This window comes from Drosophila serrata, unplaced genomic scaffold (genome assembly GCF_035046125.1).
Source record: "Drosophila serrata isolate PLE 108 unplaced genomic scaffold, ASM3504612v1 contig_184, whole genome shotgun sequence".
NCBI classification, from domain to species: domain Eukaryota; kingdom Metazoa; phylum Arthropoda; class Insecta; order Diptera; family Drosophilidae; genus Drosophila; species Drosophila serrata.
In genome coordinates this window covers 1,999,424-2,013,556 of record NW_028257082.1, presented here as the reverse complement: position 1 = coordinate 2,013,556, position 14,133 = coordinate 1,999,424, and the positions used below count along the sequence as shown (strand labels likewise).

The 14,133-nt window shown below is 49.7% G+C and overlaps 6 protein-coding genes across 10 annotated transcripts; 3 read left to right on the top strand and 3 right to left on the bottom strand.

Annotated features, from left to right (window-relative positions):
- Positions 1–17: 17 nt before the first annotated feature.
- Prosalpha1R (Proteasome alpha1 subunit-related) lies at positions 18–1,382 on the top strand. Its single transcript, XM_020962471.2, has 4 exons — positions 18–319; positions 381–483; positions 543–719; positions 790–1,382. Exons 2-4 carry the CDS (start codon positions 408–410, stop codon positions 1,269–1,271), a joined length of 735 nt encoding a protein of 244 aa, XP_020818130.1. The 5' UTR covers positions 18–319; positions 381–407; the 3' UTR covers positions 1,272–1,382.
- Positions 1,353–3,541, bottom strand: LOC110191581 (deoxyribodipyrimidine photo-lyase photorepair). The gene is made up of 3 exons (XM_020962464.2): positions 3,153–3,541; positions 1,813–3,099; positions 1,353–1,749 (listed from the first exon to the last, which is right to left on the bottom strand). The coding sequence occupies exons 1-3, from the start codon at positions 3,192–3,194 to the stop codon at positions 1,393–1,395; spliced, it is 1,686 nt and encodes a 561-aa protein (XP_020818123.2). The 5' UTR covers positions 3,195–3,541; the 3' UTR covers positions 1,353–1,392.
- Positions 3,495–4,915, top strand: cathD (cathepsin D). Its single transcript, XM_020962470.2, has 2 exons — positions 3,495–4,493; positions 4,551–4,915. Exons 1-2 carry the CDS (start codon positions 3,579–3,581, stop codon positions 4,809–4,811), a joined length of 1,176 nt encoding a protein of 391 aa, XP_020818129.2. The 5' UTR covers positions 3,495–3,578; the 3' UTR covers positions 4,812–4,915.
- A 954-nt stretch (positions 4,916–5,869) lies between these two features.
- puml (pummelig) lies at positions 5,870–8,234 on the bottom strand. Of its 4 annotated transcripts, none has more exons than XM_020962465.2 (2): positions 7,661–8,234; positions 5,870–7,359 (listed from the first exon to the last, which is right to left on the bottom strand). In XM_020962465.2, exons 1-2 carry the CDS (start codon positions 7,781–7,783, stop codon positions 6,127–6,129), a joined length of 1,356 nt encoding a protein of 451 aa, XP_020818124.1. In that variant the 5' UTR covers positions 7,784–8,234; the 3' UTR covers positions 5,870–6,126. The 4 variants fall into 4 exon arrangements, with proteins under 4 accessions (XP_020818124.1, XP_020818126.1, XP_086684074.1 ...); XM_020962467.2 differs by having other exon boundaries at positions 7,980–8,211; XM_086827948.1 differs by having other exon boundaries at positions 8,062–8,195.
- On the top strand, positions 8,233–10,370 carry TTLL12 (Tubulin tyrosine ligase-like 12). The gene is made up of 2 exons (XM_020962462.2): positions 8,233–8,258; positions 8,332–10,370. The coding sequence occupies exon 2, from the start codon at positions 8,463–8,465 to the stop codon at positions 10,347–10,349; it is 1,887 nt and encodes a 628-aa protein (XP_020818121.2). The 5' UTR covers positions 8,233–8,258; positions 8,332–8,462; the 3' UTR covers positions 10,350–10,370.
- On the bottom strand, positions 10,367–13,729 carry sax (type I BMP receptor saxophone). Of its 2 annotated transcripts, XM_086827946.1 has the most exons (8): positions 13,562–13,722; positions 13,001–13,118; positions 12,842–12,877; positions 12,669–12,744; positions 11,958–12,607; positions 11,484–11,894; positions 11,193–11,418; positions 10,367–11,127 (listed from the first exon to the last, which is right to left on the bottom strand). In XM_086827946.1, exons 1-8 carry the CDS (start codon positions 13,620–13,622, stop codon positions 10,978–10,980), a joined length of 1,728 nt encoding a protein of 575 aa, XP_086684072.1. In that variant the 5' UTR covers positions 13,623–13,722; the 3' UTR covers positions 10,367–10,977. The 2 variants fall into 2 exon arrangements, with proteins under 2 accessions (XP_086684072.1, XP_020818122.1); XM_020962463.2 differs by lacking the exon at positions 12,842–12,877 and having other exon boundaries at positions 13,562–13,729.
- Between the last annotated feature and the right edge of the window lie 404 nt (positions 13,730–14,133).

The following is a 14,133-nucleotide window of genomic DNA, read 5'->3' as shown; positions in this document are numbered from 1 at the left end:
AAAGTGTGGTTACAGAGTTTTAGATTGCTTAGATTGCTTGGATTTATAGGCACAATTTTTAATGGTCATCGATATGAAATCTAAATGTGTTTTGTTTTAAAGTGAACGATTCATTTAAACCCGTAGTGTTTTTTTTGGCTAGGTTCCTTATTCGATTAACCTATTCGATAAGCGATTAACTTCAAACAAATCCCAGGGCGCGTTGCGTTTCGGCATTTTTAGGCCCAAATCTATTGGGAATGACAATCTGAATTTTGCACTTTCGATTGAAGCGACATTTCAAGCCGTATATAAATTGTAAATTGTCACTCTTTGAACGGTAAGTGCGGTCCTGAAGGTGGGTTTCTCGTGGTCTAAGCGGTATATTCCTCCCATAACAGCAAGTAAATACATAGCACGCATCCAAAATGTCTCGCGGAAGTTCAGCCGGCTTTGACAGACACATCACGATCTTTTCGCCAGAGGGACGCCTTTACCAAGTGGGTGAGTATCCGGGAATTCACCACATCGGCTTTCATCTACTAACCCCTATCCCATCGCAGAGTATGCCTTCAAGGCCATTAGCCAGGAGAACATGACCACGGTGGCCCTGAAGAGCGGCGACTGTGCCGTAGTGGCCACCCAGAAGAAGGTGACTGAGAAGAATATTGTGCCGGACAGTGTAACTCATCTGTTCCGTGTGACCAGCGACATTGGCTGCGCCATGACTGGACGCATAGGTAGGTACCTAACTTAAGGAACTTGATCACTAATGCTGTACATTGTACCTCTACTTTGTGTTTTCTTTAGCCGATTCCCGCTCGCAGGTGCAAAAGGCCAGGCACGAGGCAGCCAATTTCCGCTACAAGTACGGCTACGACATGCCCGTGGATGTGCTCTGCCAGCGCATCGCCGACATCAACCAGGTGTACACCCAGAACGCCGAGATGCGTCCGCTCGGCTGCAGCATGGTTTTGATCGCCTATGACGATGAGATCGGACCCAGCGTTTACAAGACCGACCCGGCCGGCTACTACAGCGGCTTCCGCGCCTGCTCCGTGGGCGCCAAGTCACTGGAGGCCAACAGCTATCTAGAAAAGAAGTACAAGAACAACCTGTCCGAGGAGAAAGCCATTCAGCTAGCCATTACCTGTTTGTCCACGGTGCTGGCCATTGACTTCAAGCCCAACGGCATTGAGATCGGCGTGGTCAGCAAGACAGATCCCAAATTCCGCATCCTGGACGAAAGGGAAATCGAGGAGCACCTCACCAAGATCGCAGAGAAGGACTGAGTTCTGTCCAGTTAGCTGTAATTTTGTCATATTCTAAAGCCTCTTCATGGAACTCTGGTTAAATACAAAAATGCTCTTGGCTTGCATTCAAAACAAAGGCAAAGACAACAATCCCAACAGTTTATTCCTTCCTCTTGTGCACCTTGCCCCCATATCGCATGACGAAGGCGTTCACATCGAACTTTCGTCGGCAGCCCTGGTAGTTCATGTACCGAATCTTGCCAAAGATGGCCCGCTCCTTCCAGCCCATATCGTGGACGCCGCCGATGGACCACATGCAACCCACATAGCCGTTTGGATCGCGCCCGTCCAGACTGTACTTGTCGTTCAGTAAAATGGCGTACTCAAGCGCCTGCTCCGGCGTGGGGCTCCATTCGAGGATCTTTTTGGCCCAGTACATGCGCAGGAAGCCGTGCATCTTGCCCTCGCGAACCAGCTGCAATTGCGCCGAGTTCCAGAGGTCGTCGTAGGTGAGGGACTGTGGAAAGAAAGGGAAATCTTATAAGTACCAGCACGAGGACATGGCTAGTCTACACTCTACCTTCTCTAGTTCCTCGAGGCTGTAGCAGGGATCCCTCTTATCCTTGCGATGGGCATCCAGCGTTTGGTAGGCCCAAGCTGTAAGACCTTTCAGGCTGTCGTAATGCTCGTTGTAATAGCAAAAGTTATCCGCCAGCTCACGGCGAACAATAGCTTCCTCGCAAAAGGCATCGGCAGAGGCTTTGTGCTGCCCCCGGAATCGCTGCACCTCCAGGGCACAGCGCTGGGCGGAGATATGGCCAAAGTGCAGCCACGGCGAGAGACCGGACAGAGCGTCGGCCATGGGATCGTTTCGCTTATCGTTGAAGTGCCGCAGGCGCCGGCTGCAAAACTCGTAGAGCTGTTGGCAGGCGGCCTTGTAGCCGGGCTTAGCCCAATCCACCTCGCCAACGTCCGTGTCGCACTGCAATGTAGCATAAGCTGCTGGCCAGTCCACGGGTTTCACACCCTGGCAGCCCGTTCCGTGGGGATGCTTGACTACGGCCGGAAATTCGGTAAGAAACTCTCCCAGCTTGAAGTTAATCTTGTTGCGAATGGTGCGGGCAGCATATTCCTGCTTGTCCGAGGTCACCCACAGCGGCACCACATTATGGGCATCTACTTGCACCAGGGGCACACTCTTGGGCAGCGCCTTTCCCACATCCTCGACCCACTGTCGGGGCAGACGCAGTGGAGCAAAGTCGCAGACTACAGCTCCCATGTCTTGTGATTTTACGAATTCCGGCAACCGCTGTACGGCAGGCCCTAGGAGCAGATGAAAGGGTATGTCCAAGGAGCGGCACTGCTGCTCCACCTCCTCCAGGCCAGCCATCAGAAACTTGTAGTGTCGTATGGTGGCATTGAGGAACTTGGGCACCAGACAAAACACCACCGTCAGCGGCAGCTCTAGCTTCAGGGCCAAGCGCTGGGCGAAGAGCAGGGCCCAGTTATCCTGCACGCGGGCATCGCGCGACATCCAGTAGACGACGCCGCCTTGACAGGATTCCTCCACATCGGCGCTTTTGGACAGCACGCGCACGCGTTTCTTTCGGAATGGGAACTCCTGGATGTTGGCTGCTGTCGCGGATCGCTGGTGTTCTAGGTGGTCGATGAACTGCTCGAGATTCTGATAGTCCGGCTTGGACAGGGAAGCCTTCGAGGTAGATGCTACTTCATCACCACTGAAGCCGCTCGAATCCTGGTCACTATTTGATTCTTTCTTTGGGCTTTTCTCCTGCTTTTTAGCAACCTTTTTGGAGGGTCCTGCCTTCGCCGCTTGGGTCCGCTTCATAGTGCGCAGCGCTGAGATCTGGAGGGACTGTAAATTATCTATTTGCGATTCAGTAATTTGTGTAAACTCACAATCTTGAAATAATCGCGCCAATTAGACAAAATACGGTGCATTCTTTTAGGGTGACAACTCTATCAGCTGCTTTTGTTCTTTTAAAGTATGACCTGAAAAACGCGCTTTTCAGCAAAAACAAATTGTTTGTACGATATTTTCAACATGAAATCAAATTCAGAATTATAATTATTAACGGAACTACTTGATTAAATAATTAATTATTATTTCTTCAGTCCACTTTGATCATTGAAACCGTAAAAACAGCTGTACAAGTCGATCCCTATCCGGTTGAAAATATCGGCTAAGTATCGCATTACATGTAAGTGAAAATTATCAACAAAAAATACGCCGGGCACACTATTGCTGAATCATTGTCCGCCGCAATATTTAATTAAGTGCAACGAGTCTATCCCGGCAGTTATTACCGTAATATCAATCCCGAAATGCAGAAGGTTCCACTGCTCCTGGTCGCCGCCTGCATTCTGGCCCTGGCCACGGCCGAGTCGAGCCCCAGACTGCTGCGAGTGCCACTGGAGAAGATTCAGACCGCCCGCCGCCACTTTGCCGATGTGGGCACAGAGCTGCAGCAACTGCGCATCAAGTATGGCGGCGGCGGTGACGTACCGGAGCCCCTGTCCAACTACATGGACGCCCAGTACTACGGACCTATATCGATTGGAACGCCGCCGCAGAACTTCCGGGTGGTGTTCGACACCGGCTCCTCAAACCTGTGGGTGCCCTCGAAGAAGTGTCACCTGACTAACATCGCCTGCCTTATGCACAACAAGTATGATGCCAGCAAGTCTAAGACGTACATCGCCAACGGCACTGCGTTCGAAATCCACTACGGCTCGGGCAGCCTGTCTGGCTACCTGTCTACCGATACGGTCTCCATTGGTGGTCTGGACATCAATGGACAGACCTTTGCCGAGGCGCTGAGCGAGCCTGGCCTGGTTTTTGTAGCGGCCAAGTTTGATGGCATTCTGGGCTTAGGTTACAGCTCCATCTCTGTGGACCAAGTGAAGCCGCCGTTCTACGTTATGTACGAGCAGGGTCTGATCTCATCGCCGGTGTTCTCCTTCTACCTCAACCGCGACCCAGCCGGCCCCGAGGGCGGGGAGATAATCTTTGGCGGCTCCGATCCCAAACATTACAGCGGTGACTTCACCTATCTGCCTGTTACCCGCAAGGGCTACTGGCAGATCAAGATGGACTCTGCCTCTTTGGGTGAACTGGAGTTGTGCAAAGGTGGTTGCCAGGTGATTGCCGACACTGGCACTTCGCTAATTGCTGCTCCGCTGTCAGAGGCCACCTCGATTAACCAGAAAATCGGAGGCACCCCCATCATCGGTGGACAGGTATTAATTAAATTCTTGAAAATGGCAGCGAAGTTTTGAATTTTTATTATCTTTCAGTACGTTGTGTCATGCGACCTGATCCCCAACCTGCCGGTGATCAAGTTCGTGCTGGGCGGCAAGACCTTTGAGCTGGAGGGCAAGGACTACATTCTACGCGTGGCTCAGATGGGCAAGACCATCTGCCTGTCGGGCTTCATGGGCATGGACATTCCCCCACCAAACGGTCCCCTCTGGATCCTGGGCGATGTGTTCATTGGCAAATACTACACCGAATTTGACATGGGAAACGATCGTGTGGGCTTCGCCGATGCGAAATAATCGAACAACGACACTAAGTCTATACTTAAACTTTAACTTGTAATCTTTATTGGTTCCTCTGGGACTTTCTCCGCCGAAGCAACGGAATATATGTATTAACTTAACGATTTCTTTGTTTAATTTCCAGTTGTTTGTGTCCGTTTTTTGCTTACTTATCATTTGAATGTTTCTTTTTTCGCTTGCTCCGCGATTTGATAAGGTCTGTCTGTGTATATATATATATGGTGATTTGTCATGACCATTGTCGAGGCTAGAACTGAATCTACTGGCTTGTTTTCGTGCCTTTTCACTCAATTAATTTGTATAATATATGTTTTAAATATAATGAAACATTCAACAGTGCGAGGCTTGAGCTTGCAGTCAGTTGATAACAAATCTCTGGGGGACTGACCGCGTTCACAACTTAATTACACTTCTACAAATTTCGTATTTGCTTTAATTGAACAGTTTTTCTATATATTCTATAGATAATTTTATGGCTGAATAGAGTTAAACATCAACCTTCCCATGTAAGATTTATATTGTTGAGATAAAACAAAGTATATAAATTTATAAGTAGAGGAAAACGCGAACTATAGGCATAATATATTAGCCTCCAAAGTTGAGCTGAACCCGTCCTGGGTTTCACCTACATATTTCCATTGTTTGTACCCTGCCTATCAGTTAGGCGCTACTGCCCTGCGATAGCCTTAGACCCAATACAATCCTATGAAAAGCGAGAAAACAACTGACGCGTGTGGGCTCTTCCGGATCGATGTCAACTCTGACGCATGCACCCACCCACCAGAGGCATTCGTAGAGAGCTTTCCGGCGCGGGTGGACCTCCGAACGCGCTGACTCTGTCCGCGGAGTAACCTTTGTACTTCAAGTGAATCAGCAAAAGCGAACGACGATTAACTAAACTTAGTTGCCAGAACAATCCATAAAATACGTCTGAACTTGGAACTGAGCAACTCAAATTTTAATACACAAAGGGCTTAAAATAATATATAGTCTTTAAGAGGCAATATTAAAGGTACATTCCAAAGTTTACTCATTGAAATCCATACTCATATCGCTTTGGTAACAAATATATATGTATATGTTTATTTAATCTTTAATCCATGCGCAGTTTGTTTAACTCGAAGTCTCAATGAACATAAATAAGAATGTGCCATTTATTGGGTTAGTTGCAGTTTCAGCCAAGTTCGACTTTATTCTAAGGTTAAAAAAAGCGGCTGAGAGGATATAATGACCATTTAATACTAGGCAAAGACACTAAGCTAAAAGATACAGGCTATTGGGGTCCCGATTCAGGCTCTCAGCTCCCCTGCTCTCACTTCGGTTTGACATTGGTCGCCAATTCGTCGACCTGCGCCGCGGATGTGTCGGAATCGCCTACGGTTGTGGACACCGTCTGAACCTCCGGTTGAACCTCCACCGTCTTAGCTGTTTTCAGGTTGGGCTCGCGCTCCTCGTCGGACTCCGTGGATTCGCGGATGAGCTGTAGGGGCGTAACCAGCTTGCCGCCAGCCATCTTGTAGATATCACAGGTCTCGTTCACATAGCGATTGAATACGTCTGGCTTGTCGGCGTACACGTGGTGGCCGGCGCCCGTCACTATCTTTATGTCCACCATGTTGCTGCCGCGCTGCGACTTAATCTTCTCGCCAGAGGAGGAGTCGATCCAGGAGCGGGAGCCGTAGATGAATGTAATGGGTATGTCGCTGCGCACGTCCTTGATGCGGTGGATCATGGGGTTCTTTGCCCAGCCAAAGGACTGCATCATCGAGTGGAATGCGGACTCGCCGCTCGGGTGCTGGGCATTACACTGGTGGATATACTGTGGTAGCAGGTTAATATCCTCTTCAATGGTACTCTGGAACTTGCGCATGATATCCGGTCGCGTCTTTTGAACCACCCATTGGCCAAAGGGGCCGGCGGCGCGCAGGGCCCACAGCGGATTAAGAGGGGTCAGTACCCTAGCTATGGCCCGCACCCAGAGCGGTATTTGCTTGCCGTTGATCGCAGCCTCCGAGGGCTTCTCGGGGAAGCCCCACGGATCGGCCAGGATAAGATGTTTCACCCGCTCCGGGTAGCTAAGGGCGTAGCTGGAGGCAATGAACCCGCCCATCGAGTGGCCCAGCAGGATCATGTCACTGATGTTCATTTCGCGGCGCCACTCTTCAACCGACTTGACGAACTGCTTCTCGCACACGAGTGCATCCTTGGCAAACTGTGGCCGCGAGCTGCGTCCGAATCCCAGGATGTCCATGGCGTAAACGGGCCTGCCCTTGGCAAACGCGTCTAAGTTCATCACCCATAGGGCAATACCGGCTCCGAGTCCATGAAGCAGCACCAGGGGCACCTCCTTGGACTCGGTGTTCATGCTGATCGTCCATATCTTGTCCGCCTCGCCCACTGCTGGGCCAATATCCACGAAGAAGCCCCGGTAGGGAAGCTTCACGTACGACAGTATCTTCTTCTCCACAGCGCGTAGCATTGTTGGGGAGCTGGATGTCCAGTTACACAACCATTTCCAGAGAAAGAATCCGTTGTTCCTAGGATCCTGCAAGCGAAAGAAAAAGAAAGCCAGTCAGACGTCAGTTGATTAGGAACGCGAAAGTGATTGAAGGTTGTGTGATCATTGGGCATCTCGGACCTCTCTGGCATCTCAAGCACCTGGCTGCTGGTGGCCCAGGCGGAGGGCGAATATTACTCAACCAGCGAGTGCGAGTTTACTGCGCAGTTTATTTTGCGAAAGAGCAACAATTTTCGGACGGAATTTGATCGGTATTTAACCAACTGGGTCGCCTACTAGTCCGACCCTTCCACTGCCACTGCCCCCGCCTCCAGCTTATGCTCCTTACCTCTAGGTCCATACCCACGCGCGGTCCCTGCTCAACTACGGGCAGCGGCAGGGAGGTAGTGGATGCAGACGTGGGCGGCAGATCGCTCACGCCGCCGCTCGCCAACGCCAGCGTCTCGCTCATCTTGCGCTCTCGAATCGGATCGAAGGCGGATGATCGGCTCTCACTTTAAAACTTAAAATTTGTGAATGACTTCTGCAGGATTGGCGGAATGCTATGGTTCTATCGACGACCCGACACCATTTGCGCGAACCGTGCGTCCACTGTGACGGCCGAGAGTTTCATAAATGTCGACACGAAAGTTAAATCTAATTTGTACCAGCTACACTACTGTCGAGTTGTGATGACTTTGAACTTCTGCCAGTGCTCCGCTGCTGTGCGGGGGATTTGCTTTGCTTTACTTGGGTTTGGTCGCCGCACAATCGCAATTACATGTTATCTATTCTAATGGTGAAATAGTATTTGTTGTTGCTAATAGTGGTGGGGGCACTAACACAAGTGCAATAACAATAACAAACCGAAAGCCAGAGAGTGCGGGTGTGCGGTCACACAATCAGCTGGTCAGCTGTGCGCCGTCAGTGCTGGGTAACGTGCCAGTGTTCGTTGTAATCCTTATTATTATTAATTAGTAATAACATGTAGAGTATTATATACTAAAATGCACTTCACAGCCGGTTCCATTCATAGAATCACCCTCGCAGGTCGGGAAGAAGAAGCAGAGCTTCGCAACACTGGACCTCGCACACGGTCACTCTAGCCTGGACCTGCTCCAACAACGTTTTTTGTCTCCACACTCGGCCCCATGGACGGCATAAATAAGTACAACGAATTTGTGGCGCTGCACAAGCCCCAGTTGGAATCGTCCTCGATTCCGATGCACTTCTGGCCGGCGCTTTACCGCAAGCTGGCTGCTGATACCTTCGATGCTGGAGAAGCACTGCAGCTGATGTTAATCGACTATGATGAGGACGAGGAGCAGAATCCGGCAGAGAATGATGACAGCCCTAATCCCGTGTTCGCCTTGGGTGTAGCCAGGAATCAAGGTATCAGGGCAAGTGATCCACAGGCCATCTACCTAGTAGACCATGCCTGGACTTTCCGGCTGAACAGTGCGCGGCAGCAGTTGCAACAGTACCCGCACCTGGCGGATCGCCTGTCGGCCATCACGGGCGTGGATCTGGAGCTGGAGGACCGCATCGACAAGATCCTGCGTCGCCTGTGGAAGTACTGCCACGCCTACTCCATTGGAAGCGCAGGTCTCTCGGATGAGGAACGCCAGCCCATCTGGTATGTGATGGACGAGGTCGGCTCGGCTGTAAATCACTCCGATGATCCGAACTTTCGCCTGGTGCCACTGCTCTACCTGAACACCCAGACCACGTATAGCGTGTTATTTCCAATCCATGATTGTGAGGTGGGCGAACAGGTGACACGCGATGTAGTGGAGTACGTTGCCAAGGAGGCGCCGCAGCGGGCTGCCCTGCTCTTGCCATGGCGCGATGTCGACCTCACGGGCGAGAGCTTCCTGCAGGTGGAGCCGCGAGCGGATTACTTCACCAGCGGGCACATCGCCGAAACGTATCCCAAAGAGAACACGGAACCACTGCCATCACGGTCACGCTGCGATCCATTGAAGGTCTACGCGGAGTACGAGGTGGTACGGCAGCACCTTACATCTCCAGAGTTCCTTCTTGTAAGCGACGAACAGGAGGCTGACGTCCTATGGCTCACGCGCCACTTCAAGACCTTCGAGGAGTTGGCCGACCAGTCGCCTGGAAAATTTATCAACCAGTTCCCATTCGAGTATGTTATCACCATCAAGGATCTGCTCAGCATTGTGGGACGTCGGGCGGCTAAAGAGCACCACAACGGGCTTACGCTGGACACGTATCCCGACTGGCTGCCCACCACCTACAATCTGTCCACGGAGCTAAGGGAGTTCGCCGCTTACTATCAGACGAGAGCGGCTAAGGGCCTCGACAACCATTGGATCATCAAACCCTGGAACCTGGCTCGCGGCCTCGACACCTACATCACCGACAACATCCGGCAGATTGTGCGTCTGCCGGCCACTGGACCAAAGATTGCTCAGAAATACATCGAGCGACCGGTACTGTTCCGACGCGAGGAGTTGGAAGGACGCGTCAAGTTCGACATTCGCTACGTAATCCTCCTTAAGAGTGTCAAACCCTTGAAGGCATATGTGCATCGTAAGTTCTTTCTGCGCTTTGCCAACCATCCGTTCTCGTTGGACAACTTTGACGACTACGAAAAACACTACACGGTGATGAACTACCAGGAGGAGGCTCAACTCCACCACGTCAAGTGCGAGGACTTTGTGACACTCTGGAGAGAACAGTACCCGGATAACGATTGGTCTGTCCTGGAGCAGCAAATCTGCAGCATGCTTTACGATGTGCTGCAGTGCGCCAGCCAAGCAGATCCGCCTTGCGGACTTGCTCCTTGTGCCCAATCACGAGCTTTGTACGCCGCCGACATCATGCTCCGTTGGACTGATGATGAGGAGAGGGTGATGCGGCCTCAACTACTGGAGATCAACTGGACGCCAGACTGCAAGAGGGCCTGCGACTACTATCCCGACTTCTTTAACGACATCTTCCGGCTGCTCTTTCTGGACGAGGAGAACGACGAGAGCTTCCGCCTGCTGAGGCCGGAAAATGATGAATAAACGTGACTTCCCAATCCTTAATGCTTACTCGTGTACTTTATTTCTCGCTTAGACTATAAAAAACTTAAATAGCTTGCATTTTGTACAATATACAAGTAGGTGTGTGTATGCTTCTATGCGTGTGGAACCAAGTGCTTAAGGCTTAACCAGTTAGTGGTTGGTTGTGTGGCTTATGCTTCTATCATAGCTTGGACAGGCTCAAGTTCAAGAGTCAAGAATTCAGTGTCGAGTTCAAAGAGTGAGCTTACAGTTAACGCGTCTTACAATTCTCAATTGCAAATGGCACTTGATGAACGATGAACAGGTGAAATGAAAAGTAAATGAAAATGAACATGTCTCGCAAATGTACAGGATGATATCCCAAGAATATGTATTAGAGTAGATGAAGTCACTTATTTAAACTTAAGGCAACGTTGAAGGCACCCAAGTTAGGCAAAAAGGCGATTCAAACATAAAGTAAATATGTTCTCAAGGGTCTTGTCCTTGGCAACCCGTGTGGGTCTGGGCTTAACTCTTAATAATACACGTACGAACTAATAGTGCGTGAAAATGCAATGCGAAAACGTCTATGAATGAATCTTACATCTAGCTAATGCTACCTTATAACTTTAGGGCTCGAGTACAACCGCTAAACGCAGACCTCGTCAAAGTCCAAGCGCACCTTTTCATCTGCGGAGGCTAGCTTATGTATAGTCTTTTTGATACGCAGCGCCGGCAGACGCACATTGGGATTCTGGTGCCAGCACTCTTTCATTAACTTGGACATGCCAGCAAGCAACTGCAAGCGAGACGTGATAATACCAATTAGGTTCGGAACTTTGAGACACTGTTTCGAGGACTTACCGAGTCTGAGCTCCAACGATTGGGTATAGAGGGCCTGTAGTTGTCGGTGCAGACAACTTTGCGCATATCCTCAAAGCTGGGATCCATTGGCACCACATCAGAGAATGGCACCTTGTACTCCTCAGCAATTCCGCACGCAATCGTACGACGACAAACCTCCCACAGAACCAGTCCAAAAGCGTAGATATCAGTTCGTCGCAGCGCCTCAAAGCACTCCAGATCAATGCTGCTCCGAGAAACCACATTGTTGAAGACAATTTCCTCAGTGTATTCATAACTTTAAGAGCTTACCTCTCATCCAAAACTTCGGGTGCCATGTAGCGTTTGGTGCCCACCTTGGGGTTGTTGCCCAGGTCCAATAGTCCTGTCTCATGCGAGTGGGTGACAGCCAGACCAAAATCGGCTATCACGCAGGTTCCATTCGAAGTGACCAAAATGTTCTTTGACTTTAGATCCCGATGCGCCATTGCTGGCTTTCCTTGCTTGCCAAATATCTCCGTGTGCAGGTGCACCAATCCATTAGATATCGATAGACAAATCCAAACCATGTCGTTGCGGCTCAAAGCATTACGGTTGAGGTGATCGAAGAGGGAACCCAGCGGGTAATAGTGCGTCATCAGCCAGAGTTGTGTGCACGAGTTGCGCGACGTCATGTCGGAGCCGATGAAGCCGAGAATGTTTTCATGACGGAGCAAGACGGTGCTGAAAAAATTCGATATAAATTATTGATTCACAAAGCTAAAAGTAATAACAAATGGCTCTCACCTGTAGATTTCCGTCTCTCGCTTCCAAGACTCCTCGTCGCGACTGAAGAATATCTTGACGGCTATGCTCTCGCCATGCCAGTGACCGCGCCATACCTCGCCGTACTTGCCTCGCCCAATACACTCGATCAGAGTGACCTGCTTGGCAAGCGTACGCTGTACAAGCAGTGGTAGTCCGCTGCCCGATCCGGAGGTCACAGAGTGCTGCAAATACTCCCTCAGAGTGCTGTCGCCGGCACTAGTGGCGCGCAGCAGCTCGTCGTTAACCAGATACGATTCCGGATCCTCTTTGGTGCGCGAGGCATGTAGACGCTTACGATGGCTACGCCGTATGAAGAAGATGGCCACTACGCCCAGCAGAGTAATAATCAGAAAGGGACCCAGAATAGCCAAGGACATCTTGCCAATCCTACTGGTGTCCGCCGTGACTGTGACACTGGCGAAGGGCGCCAGATCGGGAAAGTCACCGCTGTTGCAGTAATCGCCATTGCAGCAGACCAGGCTGTAGTAGTTGTCCGTATTCCGTTTGCTGGGACCATTGAGCTTGTTTGGTGAGCTCTGCCGGCACAGCGGCAGCTGTTCGAACGAGGTTGTGCACCCGCGTGAAACCTTTTCATGGCCATCGGCATCGCGGGTGCGGGATTTCCAGCACTGTTTTGATAAGCAGAGAGTTTAGTCTCAGATTTTTGCTTGGACCAGGATTAAAACTCACCTGAATGGCGTTCTGGCAGGTGTGGGAAGACTCTAAGGGATCATGGCAAGGCGGCTCGCAGGAGTAGCATTTGTATCTGTTGAAAAAGAGAGGTGTTAGTGGGTTGTATAATAGAGTGATTGGAGCAGGAAATGGACCGAAATGATGAGGAAAACCAAGCACGAATGTGTTACCTTCTTTTCATGCGGCGCTTGCTTTTAATGTGTCTTCTAATCAAGGATTAGCAGCGTGTAAAAGGGGGCGGTTAAATGATATTAGCAAATACAGTGATTTTTGCCCAAAGGCAGGAAGGGTAAACCGAAAACCACAGCAAAAAGTAAATATCTAATCACCTGGGATGCGTCTGCACGGAGTTCTGTGGCACCGCCGGCAGTTCCTTGGCGTTGAGGTGGGCGGACGGCTCCATGTCTATGTCCTGACTCTCTTCCAGCAACCGATCACTGATTTCCGCTGAAAAAAAAACAAACGCACATCAGACTCATGCATACAGCACACATGCACGCGCAACAGAAGCACACACACACTCGCCGCACCGAGTTCTGTATACACACGGAACTCTGGAGTGCGCCTGTGTGGGTGGGCCAATCATTGAGAAAATGCACTTATGCTGCGTACGCCCACGACAGCATTCGAATCAGTTTATATAATGCATTCTGTGGGGATTTTAACCCAATAAGCATCCGGTAATTGCACTACAAGCCCGAGCATGGCTAATACGCAGCACAATTGGCCAGAACCGCAGCATATGAAAACAAATCAGGGCCGTCCGAACGCACAAACGACACACTTTTCAATCAGTTTGTTGGCCTCCAGGACCCGTTACACTCGGGTTTTCTATGTTGCAGACGTCGCTATAAGCTTTCATTAAGCGATTTACACGATTGGAAACATACCTCTTGCATTACAGCACAGCGAAAACGACAATAGAAAAACTAAAAATAAGTTGGACTCCATTGCTCCATTCCGTTTCTAGTTGAGTGTGACCAAAGCGGGAGAAGGGACTAGCAAGTGCACCAAAATACCGCACCGTGTAATGTCATAATCAGTGTTGCCAAATTAGCTATTTCCTGGCCAGATCAGGCTATTTTGCAAGATCTGGAAATCTCTTAATTTACCAGGAACCAGTTATTTGAATATTTAAAAAAATATATTTACTATATTTTAGCTATTTTAAATAAAAAAATCGTATGTATTTGCTCATAACAGTTGTGAAAATTAGTGGAAAATCCAAAACGAGTACAAACAAAAACTTTGAGATGAATGAATGGGGGAGTCCGAAAAATGCACATAAAAAGACAACAGAAAATCAAGGACCTTATCTACATACTGATAATGCACAATGTCATTTCAGGACAAAAAACTTAAGGTGAATGTTGTGTTTTGTTAAGTTACAAAATTACGGCTTTGTACTTTGCTAATTTTAAAAATGTTTAGCTATTTTTAGCTACTTTATTTGGCCTGTCCA